This window comes from Lissotriton vulgaris, chromosome 9 (genome assembly GCF_964263255.1).
Source record: "Lissotriton vulgaris chromosome 9, aLisVul1.2, whole genome shotgun sequence".
In the NCBI taxonomy this organism is placed as follows: domain Eukaryota; kingdom Metazoa; phylum Chordata; class Amphibia; order Caudata; family Salamandridae; genus Lissotriton; species Lissotriton vulgaris.
This window is the reverse complement of record NC_141697.1, coordinates 344,031,789-344,051,620: the sequence shown is the minus strand read 5'-3', so window position 1 is coordinate 344,051,620 and position 19,832 is coordinate 344,031,789. Positions and strand designations below refer to the sequence as shown.

General features: G+C 61.4%; 1 protein-coding gene across 3 annotated transcripts in view; it reads right to left on the bottom strand.

Moving 5' to 3' along the window:
- RIN3 (Ras and Rab interactor 3) overlaps window positions 1–19,832 on the bottom strand; it is a 519,321-nt gene that overhangs the window by 65,853 nt on the left and 433,636 nt on the right. For all 3 annotated transcript variants that reach the window (XM_086937691.1, XM_086937692.1, XM_086937690.1), the window contains exon 8: window positions 3,282–3,413. In XM_086937691.1, coding sequence (XP_086793817.1) covers window positions 3,282–3,413 — 132 coding nt within the window. The remainder of the gene's footprint in view (window positions 1–3,281; window positions 3,414–19,832) is intronic.

Genomic DNA, 19,832 nt, shown 5'->3' with positions numbered 1-19,832 from the left:
GTGACTTTGTGTAATGTAACTGGTGCTGTGTAAAGCACTCCAATACTGTCAGGGTTGAGTTTGCGCTACATAGGAAATCCACAAAAAGGAAAAAAGAAAGCCTTAACATAAGGCAAGATAAACATTTACTGGCTAATTTGTACAAAGTGAAACCAGAAAACTAGGATAAAGTGCAGCTTTACAGCAAATAAAATGTGTGAACTCGGGTGAACAATTCCTTTAACCAAAAGTCCTTTTTCTTTATGATCACAAATAAAGCAGTTTCAAATATGTGAGTGAAGAATACCAGTTGTACAAAAACCTACTGTGCTTGATTTAATAGGCTATAATGTTGCTCTATAATAATGTGGGTCACGTACAAGGTTTACCTGACAACGGTCTCATGTGTTAGTTCACAAATGGTTTAGGTTTAAAAACTACCACTTTTAATAGGTGCTTCTCAGTGCAGTGCTATATTAGGACATATTAATGTCAAAGTTCAGTTTCCTCATGTTAAACAAATATGCTTTTTTGAATTTTGATAATACTTTATTGTATTTTACATGACAACGGGGGGCGACACACCTGCCTGATGTACCATTGGAGCTCAACTGGTCACTTTGGTCCTTTCTATACTTGGGAATCCAAGTGTTTCATGCTTTGGATGATCTCAAGGAAGGCAATTTGGGACCGGCAGTTCGGTCTCTTAAGGCCAGCGAACAATTGTGGCACTCCTTATAATTCCAAGTTATGGCCTACATCTCCTTAACCAAGATGATTATGCTCCCCAGACTCTTATACTTTTTTGTAATTCTTCCCGTCATAAAACACACTCTTGGTTTAACCACTTGGATACCCGACTCCAAGAATTGATATGGGATGGAAGGTGCAATAAGCGTATCTCTAACAATACTCCCGAAAGCTCCAGAAAATGGTGGCTTGGTTGCCCCCGATCATGATTTGTACTATTTGGCTGCCCAGCTTCAGTGGTTGACCCAGTGTTTGAATTACAGGGACCTAGAGATGCTGGGTTCCATTGGGTTGGTTGGCAATCTGGAGCCTCTACTAGCGAAACGCCTTTATCCAGAAGTGGTCACTGCCCAATCAGGGGTGTTACTGAGAGTGGCACTACAATGCTGGCAGAGGTGTCGGAGGAGGACTGCTGGGACCCCCCTATATGCTACAGACTTGCAGTTCGTAGGGTTAGCACATGGGGATCCTCCTTTTCCATTCATGAGCCTACATCTATCAAGCTGGATGACGGCGGGCTTAATCACGGTGAATCATTGCTTCCAGCTGGGAGAACTTATCCCACCAGATGATTTGCTGGCACAGCGTGAGTTGCCCCCTTGCCTGTTCTTGAATTATCATGCTTTGGAACAGATGTTTGCAGATTTGTGGTCTGAGAGCAGACAAGGCCAGAAACCCACACCATCCTTCAGGCACTGGTGATCTTGGGCTCTGCACACCACCTAGTGAAGTGGCTTTATAGAGCACATCTAGTGATGATCACAAAACCATTGGTAAGAATTCGGGAGAAGTGAGAGCATTACTGGGCAGAGATCTTTCGGACTCTGCATGGGGTAGGATTGTGGTGAGCCCAAAGCGTATTTCTAGGAATACTAGATTTAAATATGTCCAATTTAATTATGTACATATGACCTAGAATACAGTAGCTAACACGCTTAACAGGGTACAAGACAGCTCGCCCCTGTGCACACTGAAGGTTTGCCTCTTAGCATTGTTCCCCAGACCCAAATGGCGCAGGTTTGGCACTAGATTTGTTGACCTGGCATTGGTTTTGGCAAGAAGACACATAGCAATGTGATGACGGGCCAGGACGGGCTAAGCGACGCCGAATAGGGAAAGGGATGTAGACATATGCGCCAAATCAGAGGAGCAAACACGGATTAGAGAGGATGTATGGGGGATAAGCCGTCGTCCTCTGGTGGGCCTTTGAGCTGAGATGCTTAGGGTTTGGGATAGAAGGAAAGATTGTAATGGAGGGGAACCGGAGGATGTCCCTCCACAAGGAGAGGGTACTGGGGACTCCCCTTGAAGTGGTCTGGATGATTAATAGAAACCTGTTTGAATTTGAAGAATTGCCTTTAATGAGCCTTCCCTCGCCTTCCCTACCCCCAACATAAGGATACATATGTTCTGGGACCCGTAGAATCCTACAAATTAAAGTCGGCCCCTCTATGTTTCTTTAGTGCACAGACCCTTAGGTCAGTTTTGCTATTGTTTTCTTTTTCCTATGCCTAGTTATTTTTTTCATTCAGTTTCTATTAATTATGGCACTAATGGGACCAACAGTACAACTGCCATTTGGCAATACATGTATAGAGCACTAAAAGTTTATGATCCACAGAATTGTCAAGATGAATTCAGCCTTATGCAAAATGTGAGATTCACAGCGATCTGTGTACATTTGAGAATATATCGCTATTATATGATCTTGGTTTACTCGGATGCCTAGATATGTCCTTATCCATTTCATACTATCAGTTGAATCGAAGAAGCGTCGGAAATGTAATATGATGCAATCAAATATGTGTCTCATGTATTGATTATTGCTCTTAAATGCATGTTTGTATGTATCATTATAATTAAATGCCAATAAAAATACATTTGAAAAAAATTAGTGTGTGAGAAATAGATATCTGTGAGAGGCAGGACAAACTTATCGAAGAATGGCTAGCACAGCTAGAGGGTTGGGTGTCGACTAAACTAGCTAAGGCCTGAATTCGTATTAATCAAGCAAAAAAAATAGTTTTGGGCTCTGCTTCATGGGGAGTGCTGCACCATAAGCATTAGATATGAGAGAACAAGAGGGTGTTAGAACACAAGGTCCAAAATGAACATGTTATTCAAAAATCTTACTATATGCTGTGCCTGAAAATACAATGTACCATCTAAAATTATATAACTTACTTGTATTGCATTTTTGTCTGAAGCCCATCGTTTGTTTTTGCCACATCTCTGTGCTTTACAACTATTATATGATACTCTCAGGCCCAATGGTCTACCTAACCAAGGAGTGGATAAGAGAAGGCCGCACCTATTCCATAGTCCTATACTTTCATTCAAAAGGTCTTGCTACTATACAAATGAGCAGAGTTAACTTCACAGAAATGCTAAACCGTGTCCAACTTCTAGAACATAAGAGATTGAGTGCATTGAGGACAATATTAATAACAGGTTATAAGGTTGGCTCATGAAGAAGTATTTGACTCCAGGCCAGACTGTAGAAGACCGGTGCAGTTAGTGCCAAGATTACAGGACAGGTCAATGGATCCTACCTTCCCCCAGCTGCAAAGCAGGGTCCATGAGCTCCATCATATACTCCACATCAAGGAGCAGTTCGGTTACATTGCTGCGAGCGAGCACGTACATGAGCACGGGCAGGAAGTCATCTGCGCCATAGGACTTGCCTGAAAACAAAGACAGAGTCAGCTAAATAAGGCACAATCTTTCACACAGTCACTTAATCTCTCCCAAGTCTATTAATGTATGCATTGCTTTTCACATAGTGCGAACCTAGCATGAGAGCAATGTACATAGTAACATAGCAGGCATTGACTATGTAACGGGGTCAATTGTGTAAATTCTTACAAATAAGTAAAACAAATGTAGAGTAAACGTTTTTAGAACTTGTGTTAATTTCAGAAGCATCATTCATAACAACTATACCACTTGATGTGCCAAGCACCCACAAAAGATGAGACACCCCCTACGGATCTCAGCGTATGGCTGATTATAGTCAATGTAGAAAGGCAGTGGTCACCAAAAAAGTAGAAAGCATATGTATTTATTTTTTTGCTTTTTTCCCCGGATGCTAAATAGTGCACCTAAGGCAACTGTATATTGGGTCTACATGCTCCAGATGTTTACACAAAACCACCCACTTATATGGCCTACTACAATGTTTTTTGCTAATAACCTTCCTCTTTCAAAAATACTCCCTCTGTATGTAGTCCCTACTATCCTAGAGCAAAGAAGCAGGCGAAACCCCCTCCGTTTCTCAAGTCACCCACTCAGTGAAAGAACGCGAGAAGGGAATCCTTAGCCTGACAAAAAGTCAGTCGCTGCAACCCACTCTTCAAATACCTAAAATGATTTACATTTGTCAAAGTGTGCCGCTCGAGTTGAGGAGTTTGTTCTGCTGCTTTGCTCGCCACAGGAGTGGCTGGGAGCCAACGCCCACTTGGGGGAACGTTACTTGCAAAGTCCGGCCGCAGCGGAGGTGAGAGGCGCAGGCGAGCGGGACTGCGAGGACCAGCATCCCATCTGTCATCGCCAGCTGGTTCCTCTTCCCGCCGCGCCGCGCCCCCTCCCAGTGCCACGCCCCCCTGCCTGGAAGTGTTCTTTACTCCTCGCGGCCCCCGCTTCGCGGGAGCCGCTCGAGTTGAGGAGTTTGTTCTGCTGCTTTGCTCGCCACAGGAGTGGCTGGGAGCCAACGCCCACTTGGGGGAACGTTACTTGCAAAGTCCGGCCGCAGCGGAGGTGAGAGGCGCAGGCGAGCGGGACTGCGAGGACCAGCATCCCATCTGTCATCGCCAGCTGGTTCCTCTTTCCGCCGCGCCGCGCCCCCTCCCAGTGCCACGCCCCCCTGCCTGGAAGTGTTCTTTACTCCTCGCGGCCCCCGCTTCGCGGGGGCCGCTCGAGTTGAGGAGTTTGTTCTGCTGCTTTGCTCGCCACAGGAGTGGCTGGGAGCCAACGCCCACTTGGGGGAACGTTACTTGCAAAGTCCGGCCGCAGCGGAGGTGAGAGGCGCAGGCGAGCGGGACTGCGAGGACCAGCATCCCATCTGTCATCGCCAGCTGGTTCCTCTTCCCGCCGCGCCGCGCCCCCTCCCAGTGCCACGCCCCCCTGCCTGGAAGTGTTCTTTACTCCTCGCGGCCCCCGCTTCGCGGGTGCCGCTCGAGTTGAGGAGTTTGTTCTGCTGCTTTGCTCGCCACAGGAGTGGCTGGGAGCCAACGCCCACTTGGGGGAACGTTACTTGCAAAGTCCGGCCGCAGCGGAGGTGAGAGGCGCAGGCGAGCGGGACTGCGAGGACCAGCATCCCATCTGTCATCGCCAGCTGGTTCCTCTTCCCGCCGCGCCGCGCCCCCTCCCAGTGCCACGCCCCCCTGCCTGGAAGTGTTCTTTACTCCTCGCGGCCCCCGCTTCGCGGGAGCCGCTCGAGTTGAGGAGTTTGTTCTGCTGCTTTGCTCGCCACAGGAGTGGCTGGGAGCCAACGCCCACTTGGGGGAACGTTACTTGCAAAGTCCGGCCGCAGCGGAGGTGAGAGGCGCAGGCGAGCGGGACTGCGAGGACCAGCATCCCATCTGTCATCGCCAGCTGGTTCCTCTTCCCGCCGCGCCGCGCCCCCTCCCAGTGCCACGCCCCCCTGCCTGGAAGTGTTCTTTACTCCTCGCGGCCCCCGCTTCGCGGGAGCCGCTCGAGTTGAGGAGTTTGTTCTGCTGCTTTGCTCGCCACAGGAGTGGCTGGGAGCCAACGCCCACTTGGGGGGACGTTACTTGCAAAGTCCGGCCGCAGCAGAGGTGAAAGGCGCAGGCGAGCGGGACTGCGAGGACCAGCATCCCATCTGTCATCGCCAGCTGGTTCCTCTTCCCGCCGCGCCGCGCCCCCTCCCAGTGCCACGCCCCCCTGCCTGGAAGTGTTCTTTACTCCTCGCGGCCCCCGCTTCGCGGGGGCCGCTCGAGTTGAGGAGTTTGTTCTGCTGCTTTGCTCGCCACAGGAGTGGCTGGGAGCCAACGCCCACTTGGGGGAACGTTACTTGCAAAGTCCGGCCGCAGCGGAGGTGAGAGGCGCAGGCGAGCGGGACTGCGAGGACCAGCATCCCATCTGTCATCGCCAGCTGGTTCCTCTTCCCGCCGCACCGCGCCCCCTCCCAGTGCCACGCCCCCCTGCCTGGAATTATTCTTTACTCCTCGCGGCCCCCGCTTCGCGGGCGCCGCTCGAGTTGAGGAGTTTGTTCTGCTGCTTTGCTCGCCACAGGAGTGGCTGGGAGCCAACGCCCACTTGGGGGAACGTTACTTGCAAAGTCCGGCCGCAGCGGAGGTGAGAGGCGCAGGCGAGCGGGACTGCGAGGACCAGCATCCCATCTGTCATCGCCAGCTGGTTCCTCTTCCCGCCGCGCCGCGCCCCCTCCCAGTGCCACTCCCCCCCTGCCTGGAAGTGTTCTTTACTCCTCGCGGCCCCCGCTTCGCGGGAGCCGCTCGAGTTGAGGAGTTTGTTCTGCTGCTTTGCTCGCCACAGGAGTGGCTGGGAGCCAACGCCCACTTGGGGGAACGTTACTTGCAAAGTCCGGCCGCAGCGGAGGTGAGAGGCGCAGGCGAGCGGGACTGCGAGGACCAGCATCCCATCTGTCATCGCCAGCTGGTTCCTCTTCCCGCCGCGCCACGCCCCCTCCCAGTGCCACGCCCCCCTGCCTGGAAGTGTTCTTTACTCCTCGCGGCCCCCGCTTCGCGGGAGCCGCTCGAGTTGAGGAGTTTGTTCTGCTGCTTTGCTCGCCACAGGAGTGGCTGGGAGCCAACGCCCACTTGGGGGAACGTTATTTGCAAAGTCCGGCCGCAGCGGAGGTGAGAGGCGCAGGCGAGCGGGACTGCGAGGACCAGCATCCCATCTGTCATCGCCAGCTGGTTCCTCTTCCCGCCACGCCCCCCTGCCTGGAAGTGTTCTTTACTCCTCGCGGCCCCCGCTTCGCGGGAGCCGCTCGAGTTGAGGAGTTTGTTCTGCTGCTTTGCTCACCACAGGAGTGGCTGGGAGCCAACGCCCACTTGGGGGAACGTTACTTACAAAGTCCGGCCGCAGCGGAGGTGAGAGGCCCAGGCGAGCGGGACTGCGAGGACCAGCATCCCATCTGTCATCGCCAGCTGGTTCCTCTTCCCGCCGCGCCGCTCCCCCTCCCAGTGCCACGCCCCCCTGCCTGGAAGTGTTCTTTACTCCTCGCGGCCCCCGCTTCGCGGGAGCCGCTCGAGTAAGGAGTTTGTTCTGCTGCTTTGCTCGCCACAGGAGTGGCTGGGAGCCAACGCCCACTTGGGGGAACGTTACTTGCAAAGTCCGGCCGCAGCAGAGGTGAGAGGCGCAGGCGAGCGGGACTGCGAGGACCAGCATCCCATCTGTCATCGCCAGCTGGTTCCTCTTCCCGCCGCGCCGCGCCCCCTCCCAGTGCCACGCCCCCCTGCCTGGAAGTGTTCTTTACTCCTCGCGGCCCCCGCTTCGTGGGTGCCGCTCGAGTTGAGGAGTTTGTTCTGCTGCTTTGCTCGCCACAGGAGTGGCTGGGAGCCAACGCCCACTTGGGGGAACGTTACTTGCAAAGTCCGGCCGCAGCGGAGGTGAGAGGCGCAGGCGAGCGGGACTGCGAGGACCAGCATCCCATCTGTCATCGCCAGCTGGTTCCTCTTCCCGCCGCGCCGCGCCCCCTCCCAGTGCCACGCCCCCCTGCCTGGAAGTGTTCTTTACTCCTCGCGGCCCCCGCTTCGCGGGGGCCGCTCGAGTTGAGGAGTTTGTTCTGCTGCTTTGCTCGCCACAGGAGTGGCTGGGAGCCAACGCCCACTTGGGGGAACGTTACTTGCAAAGTCCGGCCGCAGCGGAGGTGAGAGGCGCAGGCGAGCGGGACTGCGAGGACCAGCATCCCATCTGTCATCGCCAGCTGGTTCCTCTTCCCGCCGCGCCGCGCCCCCTCCCAGTGCCACGCCCCCCTGCCTGGAAGTGTTCTTTACTCCTCGCGGCCCCCGCTTCGCGGGTGCCGCTCGAGTTGAGGAGTTTGTTCTGCTGCTTTGCTCGCCACAGGAGTGGCTGGGAGCCAACGCCCACTTGGGGGAACGTTACTTGCAAAGTCCGGCCGCAGCGGAGGTGAGAGGCGCAGGCGAGCGGGACTGCGAGGACCAGCAGCCCATCTGTCATCGCCAGCTGGTTCCTCTTCCCGCCGCGCCGCGCCCCCTCCCAGTGCCACGCCCCCCTGCCTGGAAGTGTTCTTTACTCCTCGCGGCCCCCGCTTCGCGGGAGCCGCTCGAGTTGAGGAGTTTGTTCTGCTGCTTTGCTCGCCACAGGAGTGGCTGGGAGCCAACGCCCACTTGGGGGAACGTTACTTGCAAAGTCCGGCCGCAGCGGAGGTGAGAGGCGCAGGCGAGCGGGACTGCGAGGACCAGCATCCCATCTGTCATCGCCAGCTGGTTCCTCTTCCCGCCGCGCCGCGCCCCCTCCCAGTGCCACGCCCCCCTGCCTGGAAGTGTTCTTTACTCCTCGCGGCCCCCGCTTCGCGGGAGCCGCTCGAGTTGAGGAGTTTGTTCTGCTGCTTTGCTCGCCACAGGAGTGGCTGGGAGCCAACGCCCACTTGGGGGGACGTTACTTGCAAAGTCCGGCCGCAGCGGAGGTGAAAGGCGCAGGCGAGCGGGACTGCGAGGACCAGCATCCCATCTGTCATCGCCAGCTGGTTCCTCTTCCCGCCGCGCCGCGCCCCCTCCCAGTGCCACGCCCCCCTGCCTGGAAGTGTTCTTTACTCCTCGCGGCCCCCGCTTCGCGGGGGCCGCTCGAGTTGAGGAGTTTGTTCTGCTGCTTTGCTCGCCACAGGAGTGGCTGGGAGCCAACGCCCACTTGGGGGAACGTTACTTGCAAAGTCCGGCCGCAGCGGAGGTGAGAGGCGCAGGCGAGCGGGACTGCGAGGACCAGCATCCCATCTGTCATCGCCAGCTGGTTCCTCTTCCCGCCGCGCCGCGCCCCCTCCCAGTGCCACGCCCCCCTGCCTGGAATTGTTCTTTACTCCTCGCGGCCCCCGCTTCGCGGGCGCCGCTCGAGTTGAGGAGTTTGTTCTGCTGCTTTGCTCGCCACAGGAGTGGCTGGGAGCCAACGCCCACTTGGGGGAACGTTACTTGCAAAGTCCGGCCGCAGCGGAGGTGAGAGGCGCAGGCGAGCGGGACTGCGAGGACCAGCATCCCATCTGTCATCGCCAGCTGGTTCCTCTTCCCGCCGCGCCGCGCCCCCTCCCAGTGCCACGCCCCCCCTGCCTGGAAGTGTTCTTTACTCCTCGCGGCCCCCGCTTCGCGGGAGCCGCTCGAGTTGAGGAGTTTGTTCTGCTGCTTTGCTCGCCACAGGAGTGGCTGGGAGCCAACGCCCACTTGGGGGAACGTTACTTGCAAAGTCCGGCCGCAGCGGAGGTGAGAGGCGCAGGCGAGCGGGACTGCGAGGACCAGCATCCCATCTGTCATCGCCAGCTGGTTCCTCTTCCCGCCGCGCCACGCCCCCTCCCAGTGCCACGCCCCCCTGCCTGGAAGTGTTCTTTACTCCTCGCGGCCCCCGCTTCGCGGGAGCCGCTCGAGTTGAGGAGTTTGTTCTGCTGCTTTGCTCGCCACAGGAGTGGCTGGGAGCCAACGCCCACTTGGGGGAACGTTATTTGCAAAGTCCGGCCGCAGCGGAGGTGAGAGGCGCAGGCGAGCGGGACTGCGAGGACCAGCATCCCATCTGTCATCGCCAGCTGGTTCCTCTTCCCGCCACGCCCCCCTGCCTGGAAGTGTTCTTTACTCCTCGCGGCCCCCGCTTCGCGGGAGCCGCTCGAGTTGAGGAGTTTGTTCTGCTGCTTTGCTCACCACAGGAGTGGCTGGGAGCCAACGCCCACTTGGGGGAACGTTACTTACAAAGTCCGGCCGCAGCGGAGGTGAGAGGCCCAGGCGAGCGGGACTGCGAGGACCAGCATCCCATCTGTCATCGCCAGCTGGTTCCTCTTCCCGCCGCGCCACTCCCCCTCCCAGTGCCACGCCCCCCTGCCTGGAAGTGTTCTTTACTCCTCGCGGCCCCCGCTTCGCGGGAGCCGCTCGAGTAAGGAGTTTGTTCTGCTGCTTTGCTCGCCACAGGAGTGGCTGGGAGCCAACGCCCACTTGGGGGAACGTTACTTGCAAAGTCCGGCCGCAGCAGAGGTGAGAGGCGCAGGCGAGCGGGACTGCGAGGACCAGCATCCCATCTGTCATCGCCAGCTGGTTCCTCTTCCCGCCGCGCCGCGCCCCCTCCCAGTGCCACGCCCCCCTGCCTGGAAGTGTTCTTTACTCCTCGCGGCCCCCGCTTCGCGGGTGCCGCTCGAGTTGAGGAGTTTGTTCTGCTGCTTTGCTCGCCACAGGAGTGGCTGGGAGCCAACGCCCACTTGGGGGAACGTTACTTGCAAAGTCCGGCCGCAGCGGAGGTGAGAGGCGCAGGCGAGCGGGACTGCGAGGACCAGCATCCCATCTGTCATCGCCAGCTGGTTCCTCTTCCCGCCGCGCCGCGCCCCCTTCCAGTGCCACGCCCCCCTGCCTGGAAGTGTTCTTTACTCCTCGCGGCCCCCGCTTCGCGGGAGCCGCTCGAGTTGAGGAGTTTGTTCTGCTGCTTTGCTCGCCACAGGAGTGGCTGGGAGCCAACGCCCACTTGGGGGAACGTTACTTGCAAAGTCCGGCCGCAGCGGAGGTGAGAGGCGCAGGCGAGCGGGACTGCGAGGACCAGCATCCCATCTGTCATCGCCAGCTGGTTCCTCTTCCCGCCGCGCCCCCTCCCAGTGCCACGCCCCCCTGCCTGGAAGTGTTCTTTACTCCTCGCGGCCCCCGCTTCGCGGGGGCCGCTCGAGTTGAGGAGTTTGTTCTGCTGCTTTGCTCGCCACAGGAGTGGCTGGGAGCCAACGCCCACTTGGGGGAACGTTACTTGCAAAGTCCGGCCGCAGCGGAGGTGAGAGGCGCAGGCGAGCGGGACTGCGAGGACCAGCATCCCGTCTGTCATCGCCAGCTGGTTCCTCTTCCCGCCGCGCCGCGCCCCCTCCCAGTGCCACGCCCCCCTGCCTGGAAGTGTTCTTTACTCCTCGCGGCCCCCGCTTCGCGGGAGCCGCTCGAGTTGAGGAGTTTGTTCTGCTGCTTTGCTCGCCACAGGAGTGGCTGGGAGCCAACGCCCACTTGGGGGAACGTTACTTGCAAAGTTCGGCCGCAGCGGAGGTGAGAGGCGCAGGCGAGCGGGACTGTGAGGACCAGCATCCCATCTGTCATCGCCAGCTGGTTCCTCTTCCCGCCGCGCCGCACCCCCTCCCAGTGCCACGCCCCCCTGCCTGGAAGTGTTCTTTACTCCTCGCGGCCCCCGCTTCGCGGGAGCCGCTTGAGTTGAGGAGTTTGTTCTGCTGCTTTGCTCGCCACAGGAGTGGCTGGGAGCCAACGCCCACTTGGGGGAACGTTGCTTGCAAAGTCCGGCCGCAGCGGAGATGAGAGGCGCAGGCGAGCGGGACTGCGAGGACCAGCATCCCATTTGTCATCGCCAGCTGGTTCCTCTTCCCGCCGCGCCGCGCCCCCTCCCAGTGCCACGCCCCCCTGCCTGGAAGTGTTCTTTACTCCTCGCGGCCCCCGCTTCGCGGGTGCCGCTTGAGTTGAGGAGTTTGTTCTGCTGCTTTGCTCGCCACAGGAGTGGCTGGGAGCCAACGCCCACTTGGGGGAATGTTACTTGCAAAGTCCGGCCGCAGCGGAGGTGAGAGGCGCAGGCGAGCGGGACTGCGAGGACCAGCATCCCATCTGTCATCGCCAGCTGGTTCCTCTTCCCGCCGCGCCGCGCCCCCTCCCAGTGCCACGCCCCCCTGCCTGGAAGTGTTCTTTACTCCTCGCGGCCCCCGCTTCGCGGGAGCCGCTCGAGTTGAGGAGTTTGTTCTGCTGCTTTGCTCGCCACAGGAGTGGCTGGGAGCCAACGCCCACTTGGGGGAACGTTACTTGCAAAGTCCGGCCGCAGCGGAGGTGAGAGGCGCAGGCGAGCAGGACTGCGAGGACCAGCATCCCATCTGTCATCGCCAGCTGGTTCCTCTTCCCGCCGCGCCGCGCCCCCTCCCAGTGCCACGCCCCCCCTGCCTGGAAGTGTTCTTTACTCCTCGCGGCCCCCGCTTCGCGGGAGCCGCTCGAGTTGAGGAGTTTGTTCTGCTGCTTTGCTCGCCACAGGAGTGGCTGGGAGCCAACGCCCACTTGGGGGAACGTTACTTGCAAAGTCCGGCCGCAGCGGAGGTGAGAGGCGCAGGCGAGCGGGACTGCGAGGACCAGCATCCCATCTGTCATCGCCAGCTGGTTCCTCTTCCCGCCGCGCCGCGCCCCCTCCCAGTGCCACGCCCCCCTGCCTGGAAGTGTTCTTTACTCCTCGCGGCCCCCGCTTCGCGGGAGCCGCTCGAGTTGAGGAGTTTGTTCTGCTGCTTTGCTCGCCACAGGAGTGGCTGGGAGCCAACGCCCACTTGGGGGAACGTTACTTGCAAAGTCCGGCCGCAGCGGAGGTGAGAGGCGCAGGTGAGCGGGACTGCGAGGACCAGCATCCCATCTGTCATCGCCAGCTGGTTCCTCTTCCCGCCGCGCCGCGCCCCCTCCCAGTGCCACGCCCCCCTGCCTGGAAGTGTTCTTTACTCCTCGCGGCCCCCGCTTCGCGGGACCCGCTCGAGTTGAGGAGTTTGTTCTGCTGCTTTGCTCGCCACAGGAGTGGCTGGGAGCCAACGCCCACTTGGGGGAACGTTACTTGCAAAGTCCGGCCGCAGCGGAGGTGAGAGGCGCAGGCGAGCGGGACTGCGAGGACCAGCATCCCATCTGTCATCGCCAGCTGGTTCCTCTTCCCGTCGCGCCGCGCCCCCTCCCAGTGCCACGCCCCCCTGCCTGGAAGTGTTCTTTACTCCTCGCGGCCCCCGCTTTGCGGGAGCCGCTCGAGTTGAGGAGTTTGTTCTGCTGCTTTGCTCGCCACAGGAGTGGCTGGGAGCCAACGCCCACTTGCGGGAACGTTACTTGCAAAGTCCGGCCGCAGCGGAGGTGAGAGGCGCAGGCGAGCGGGACTGCGAGGACCAGCATCCCATCTGTCATCGCCAGCTGGTTCCTCTTCCCGCCGCGCCGCGCCCCCTCCCAGTGCCACGCCCCCCTGCCTGGAAGTGTTCTTTACTCCTCGCGGCCCCCGCTTCGCGGGTGCCGCTCGAGTTGAGGAGTTTGTTCTGCTGCTTTGCTCGCCACAGGAGTGGCTGGGAGCCAACGCCCACTTGGGGGAACGTTACTTGCAAAGTCCGGCCGCAGCAGAGGTGAGAGGCGCAGGCGAGCGGGACTGCGAGGACCAGCATCCCATCTGTCATCGCCAGCTGGTTCCTCTTCCCGCCGCGCCGCGCCCCCTCCCAGTGCCACGCCCCCCTGCCTGGAAGTGTTCTTTACTCCTCGCGGCCCCCGCTTCGCGGGAGCCGCTCGAGTTGAGGAGTTTGTTCTGCTGCTTTGCTCGCCACAGGAGTGGCTGGGAGCCAACGCCCACTTGGGGGAACGTTACTTGCAAAGTCCGGCCGCAGCGGAGGTGAGAGGCACAGGCGAGCGGGACTGCGAGGACCAGCATCCCATCTGTCATCGCCAGCTGGTTCCTCTTCCCGCCGCGCCGCGCCCCCTCCCAGTGCCACGCCCCCCTGCCTGGAAGTGTTCTTTACTCCTCACGGCCCCCGCTTCGCGGGTGCCGCTGGAGTTGAGGAGTTTGTTCTGCTGCTTTGCTCGCCACAGGAGTGGCTGGGAGCCAACGCCCACTTGGGGGAACGTTACTTGCAAAGTCCGGCCGCAGCGGAGGTGAGAGGCGCAGGCGAGCGGGACTGCGAGGACCAGCATCCCATCTGTCATCGCTAGCTGGTTCCTCTTCCCGCCGCGCCCCCTCCCAGTGCCACGCCCCCCTGCCTGGAAGTGTTCTTTACTCCTCGCGGCCCCCGCTTCGCGGGGGCCCCTCGAGTTGAGGAGTTTGTTCTGCTGCTTTGCTCGCCACAGGAGTGGCTGGGAGCCAACGCCCACTTGGGGGAACGTTACTTGCAAAGTCCGGCCGCAGCGGAGGTGAGAGGCGCAGGCGAGCGGGACTGCGAGGACCAGCATCCCATCTGTCATCGCCAGCTGGTTCCTCTTCCCGCCGCGCCGCGCCCCCTCCCAGTGCCACGCCCCCCTGCCTGGAAGTGTTCTTTACTCCTCGCGGCCCCCGCTTCGCGGGAGCCGCTCGAGTTGAAGAGTTTGTTCTGCTGCTTTGCTCGCCACAGGAGTGGCTGGGAGCCAACGCCCACTTGGGGGAACGTTACTTGCAAAGTCCGGCCGCAGCGGAGGTGAGAGGCGCAGGCGAGCGGGAATGCGAGGACGAGCATCCCATCTGTCATCGCCAGCTGGTTCCTCTTCCCGCCGCGCCGCGCCCCCTCCCAGTGCCACGCCCCCCTGCCTGGAAGTGTTCTTTACTCCTCGCGGCCCCCGCTTCGCGGGAGCCGCTCGAGTTGAGGAGTTTGTTCTGCTGCTTTACTCGCCACAGGAGTGGCTGGGAGCCAACGCTCACTTGGGGGAACGTTACTTGCAAAGTCCGGCCGCAGCGGAGGTGAGAGGCGCAGGCGAGCGGGACTGTGAGGACCAGCATCCCATCTGTCATCGCCAGCTGGTTCCTCTTCCCGCCGCGCCGCACCCCCTCCCAGTGCCACGCCCCCCTGCCTGGAAGTGTTCTTTACTCCTCGCGGCCCCCGCTTCGCGGGTGCCGCTTGAGTTGAGGAGTTTGTTCTGCTGCTTTGCTCGCCACAGGAGTGGCTGGGAGCCAACGCCCACTTGGGGGAACGTTGCTTGCAAAGTCCGGCCGCAGCGGAGGTGAGAGGCGCAGGCGAGCGGGACTGCGAGGACCAGCATCCCATCTGTCATCGCCAGCTGGTTCCTCTTCCCGCCGCGCCGCGCCCCCTCCCAGTGCCACGCCCCCCTGCCTGGAAGTGTTCTTTACTCCTCGCGGCCCCCGCTTCGCGGGTGCCGCTTGAGTTGAGGAGTTTGTTCTGCTGCTTTGCTCGCCACAGGAGTGGCTGGGAGCCAACGCCCACTTGGGGGAACGTTACTTGCAAAGTCCGGCCGCAGCGGAGGTGAGAGGCGCAGGCGAGCGGGACTGCGAGGACCAGCATCCCATCTGTCATCGCCAGCTGGTTCCTCTTCCCGCCGCGCCGCGCCCCCTCCCAGTGCCACGCCCCCCTGCCTGGAAGTGTTCTTTACTCCTCGCGGCCCCCGCTTCGCGGGGCCGCTCGAGTTGAGGAGTTTGTTCTGCTGCTTTGCTCGCCACAGGAGTGGCTGGGAGCCAACGCCCACTTGGGGGAACGTTACTTGCAAAGTCCGGCCGCAGCGGAGGTGAGAGGCGCAGGCGAGCAGGACTGCGAGGACCAGCATCCCATCTGTCATCGCCAGCTGGTTCCTCTTCCCGCCGCGCCGCGCCCCCTCCCAGTGCCACGCCCCCCCCTGCCTGGAAGTGTTCTTTACTCCTCGCGGCCCCCGCTTCGCGGGAGCCGCTCGAGTTGAGGAGTTTGTTCTGCTGCTTTGCTCGCCACAGGAGTGGCTGGGAGCCAACGCCCACTTGGGGGAACGTTACTTGCAAAGTCCGGCCGCAGCGGAGGTGAGAGGCGCAGGCGAGCGGGACTGCGAGGACCAGCATCCCATCTGTCATCGCCAGCTGGTTCCTCTTCCCGCCGCGCCGCGCCCCCTCCCAGTGCCACGCCCCCCTGCCTGGAAGTGTTCTTTACTCCTCGCGGCCCCCGCTTCGCGGGAGCCGCTCGAGTTGAGGAGTTTGTTCTGCTGCTTTGCTCGCCACAGGAGTGGCTGGGAGCCAACGCCCACTTGGGGGAACGTTACTTGCAAAGTCCGGCCGCAGCGGAGGTGAGAGGCGCAGGTGAGCGGGACTGCGAGGACCAGCATCCCATCTGTCATCGCCAGCTGGTTCCTCTTCCCGCCGCGCCGCGCCCCCTCCCAGTGCCACGCCCCCCTGCCTGGAAGTGTTCTTTACTCCTCGCGGCCCCCGCTTCGCGGGAGCCGCTCGAGTTGAGGAGTTTGTTCTGCTGCTTTGCTCGCCACAGGAGTGGCTGGGAGCCAACGCCCACTTGGGGGAACGTTACTTGCAAAGTCCAGCCGCAGCGGAGGTGAGAGGCGCAGGCGAGCGGGACTGCGAGGACCAGCATCCCATCTGTCATCGCCAGCTGGTTCCTCTTCCCGCCGCGCCGCGCCCCCTCCCAGTGCCACGCCCCCCTGCCTGGAAGTGTTCTTTACTCCTCGCGGCCCCCGCTTTGCGGGGGCCGCTCGAGTTGAGGAGTTTGTTCTGCTGCTTTGCTCGCCACAGGAGTGGCTGGGAGCCAACGCCCACTTGGGGGAACGTTACTTGCAAAGTCCGGCCGCAGCGGAGGTGAGAGGCGCAGGCGAGCGGGACTGCGAGGACCAGCATCCCATCTGTCATCGCCAGCTGGTTCCTCTTCCCGTCGCGCCGCGCCCCCTCCCAGTGCCACGCCCCCCTGCCTGGAAGTGTTCTTTACTCCTCGCGGCCCCCGCTTTGCGGGAGCCGCTCGAGTTGAGGAGTTTGTTCTGCTGCTTTGCTCGCCACAGGAGTGGCTGGGAGCCAACGCCCACTTGCGGGAACGTTACTTGCAAAGTCCGGCCGCAGCGGAGGTGAGAGGCGCAGGCGAGCGGGACTGCGAGGACCAGCATCCCATCTGTCATCGCCAGCTGGTTCCTCTTTCCGCCGCACCGCGCCCCCTCCCAGTGCCACGCCCCCCTGCCTGGAAGTGTTCTTTACTCCTCGCGGCCCCCGCTTCGCGGGAGCCGCTCGAGTTGAGGAGTTTGTTCTGCTGCTTTGCTCGCCACAGGAGTGGCTGGGAGCCAATGCCCACTTGGGGGAACGTTACTTGCAAAGTCCGGCCGCAGCGGAGGTGAGAGGCGCAGGCGAGCGGGACTGCGAGGACCAGCATCCCATCTGTCATCGCCAGCTGGTTCCTCTTCCCGCCGCGCCGCGCCCCCTCCCAGTGCCTCGCCCCCCTGCCTGGAAGTGTTCTTTACTCCTCGCGGCCCCCGCTTCGCGGGTGCCGCTCGAGTTGAGGAGTTTGTTCTGCTGCTTTGCTCGCCACAGGAGTGGCTGGGAGCCAACGCCCACTTGGGGGAACGTTACTTGCAAAGTCCGGCCGCAGCGGAGGTGAGAGGCGCAGGCGAGCGGGACTGCGAGGACCAGCATCCCATCTGTCATCGCCAGCTGGTTCCTCTTCCCGCCGCGCCGCGCCCCCTCCCAGTGCCACGCCCCCCTGCCTGGAAGTGTTCTTTACTCCTCGCGGCCCCCGCTTCGCGGGAGCCGCTCGAGTTGAGGAGTTTGTTATGCTGCTTTGCTCGCCACAGGAGTGGCTGGGAGCCAACGCCCACTTGGGGGAACGTTACTTGCAAAGTCCGGCCGCAGTGGAGGTGCGAGGCGCAGGCGAGCGGGACTGCGAGGACCAGCATCCCATCTGTCATCGCCAGCTGGTTCCTCTCCCCGCCGCGCCCCCTCCCAGTGCCACGCCCCCCTGCCTGGAAGTGTTCTTTACTCCTCGCGGCCCCCGCTTCGCGGGAGCCGCTCGAGTTGAGGAGTTTGTTCTGCTGCTTTGCTCGCCACAGGAGCGGCTGGGAGCCAACGCCCACTTGGGGGAACGTTACTTGCAAAGTCCGGCCGCAGCGGAGGTGAGAGGCGCAGGCGAGCGGGACTGCGAGGACCAGCATCCCATCTGTCATCGCCAGCTGGTTCCTCTTCCCGCCGCGCCGCGCCCCCTCCCAGTGCCACTCCCCCCTGCCTGGAAGTGTTCTTTACTCCTCATGGCCCCCGCTTCGCGGGTGCCGCTCGAGTTGAGGAGTTTGTTCTGCTGCTTTGCTCGCCACAGGAGTGGCTGGGAGCCAACGCCCACTTGGGGGAACGTTACTTGCAAAGTCCGGCCGCAGCGGAGGTGAGAGGCGCAGGCGAGCGGGACTGCGAGGACCAGCATCCCATCTGTCATCGCCAGCTGGTTCCTCTTCCCGCCGCGCCGCGCCCCCTCCCAGTGCCACGCCCCCCTGCCTGGAAGTGTTCTTTACTCCTCGCGGCCCCCGCTTCGCGGGTGCCGCTCGAGTTGAGGAGTTTGTTTGCTGCTTTGCTCGCCACAGGAGTGGCTGGGAGCCAACGCCCACTTGGGGGAACGTTACTTGCAAAGTCCGGCCGCAGCGGAGGTGAGAGGCGCAGGTGAGCGGGACTGCGAGGACCAGCATCCCATCTGTCATCGCCAGCTGGTTCCTCTTCCCGCCGCGCCGCGCCCCCTCCCAGTGCCACGCCCCCCTGCCTGGAAGTGTTCTTTACTCCTCGCGGCCCCCGCTTCGCGGGAGCTGCTCGAGTTGAGGAGTTTGTTCTGCTGCTTTGCTCGCCACAGGAGTGGCTGGGAGCCAACGCCCACTTGGGGGAACGTTACTTGCAAAGTCCAGCCGCAGCGGAGGTGAGAGGCGCAGGCGAGCGGGACTGCGAGGACCAGCATCCCATCTGTCATCGCCAGCTGGTTCCTCTTCCCGCCGCGCCGCGCCCCCTCCCAGTGCCACGCCCCCCTGCCTGGAAGTGTTCTTTACTCCTCGCGGCCCCCGCTTTGCGGGGGCCGCTCGAGTTGAGGAGTTTGTTCTGCTGCTTTGCTCGCCACAGGAGTGGCTGGGAGCCAACGCCCACTTGGGGGAACGTTACTTGCAAAGTCCGGCCGCAGCGGAGGTGAGAGGCGCAGGCGAGCGGGACTGCGAGGACCAGCATCCCATCTGTCATCGCCAGCTGGTTCCTCTTCCCGTCGCGCCGCGCCCCCTCCCAGTGCCACGCCCCCCTGCCTGGAAGTGTTCTTTACTCCTCGCGGCCCCCGCTTTGCGGGAGCCGCTCGAGTTGAGGAGTTTGTTCTGCTGCTTTGCTCGCCACAGGAGTGGCTGGGAGCCAACGCCCACTTGCGGGAACGTTACTTGCAAAGTCCGGCCGCAGCGGAGGTGAGAGGCGCAGGCGAGCGGGACTGCGAGGACCAGCATCCCATCTGTCATCGCCAGCTGGTTCCTCTTTCCGCCGCACCGCGCCCCCTCCCAGTGCCACGCCCCCCTGCCTGGAAGTGTTCTTTACTCCTCGCGGCCCCCGCTTCGCGGGAGCCGCTCGAGTTGAGGAGTTTGTTCTGCTGCTTTGCTCGCCACAGGAGTGGCTGGGAGCCAATGCCCACTTGGGGGAACGTTACTTGCAAAGTCCGGCCGCAGCGGAGGTGAGAGGCGCAGGCGAGCGGGACTGCGAGGACCAGCATCCCATCTGTCATCGCCAGCTGGTTCCTCTTCCCGCCGCGCCGCGCCCCCTCCCAGTGCCTCGCCCCCCTGCCTGGAAGTGTTCTTTACTCCTCGCGGCCCCCGCTTCGCGGGTGCCGCTCGAGTTGAGGAGTTTGTTCTGCTGCTTTGCTCGCCACAGGAGTGGCTGGGAGCCAACGCCCACTTGGGGGAACGTTACTTGCAAAGTCCGGCCGCAGCGGAGGTGAGAGGCGCAGGCGAGCGGGACTGCGAGGACCAGCATCCCATCTGTCATCGCCAGCTGGTTCCTCTTCCCGCCGCGCCGCGCCCCCTCCCAGTGCCACGCCCCCCTGCCTGGAAGTGTTCTTTACTCCTCGCGGCCCCCGCTTCGCGGGAGCCGCTCGAGTTGAGGAGTTTGTTATGCTGCTTTGCTCGCCACAGGAGTGGCTGGGAGCCAACGCCCACTTGGGGGAACGTTACTTGCAAAGTCCGGCCGCAGCGGAGGTGCGAGGCGCAGGCGAGCGGGACTGCGAGGACCAGCATCCCATCTGTCATCGCCAGCTGGTTCCTCTCCCCGCCGCGCCCCCTCCCAGTGCCACGCCCCCCTGCCTGGAAGTGTTCTTTACTCCTCGCGGCCCCCGCTTCGCGGGAGCCGCTCGAGTTGAGGAGTTTGTTCTGCTGCTTTGCTCGCCACAGGAGCGGCTGGGAGCCAACGCCCACTTGGGGGAACGTTACTTGCAAAGTCCGGCCGCAGCGGAGGTGAGAGGCGCAGGCGAGCGGGACTGCGAGGACCAGCATCCCATCTGTCATCGCCAGCTGGTTCCTCTTCCC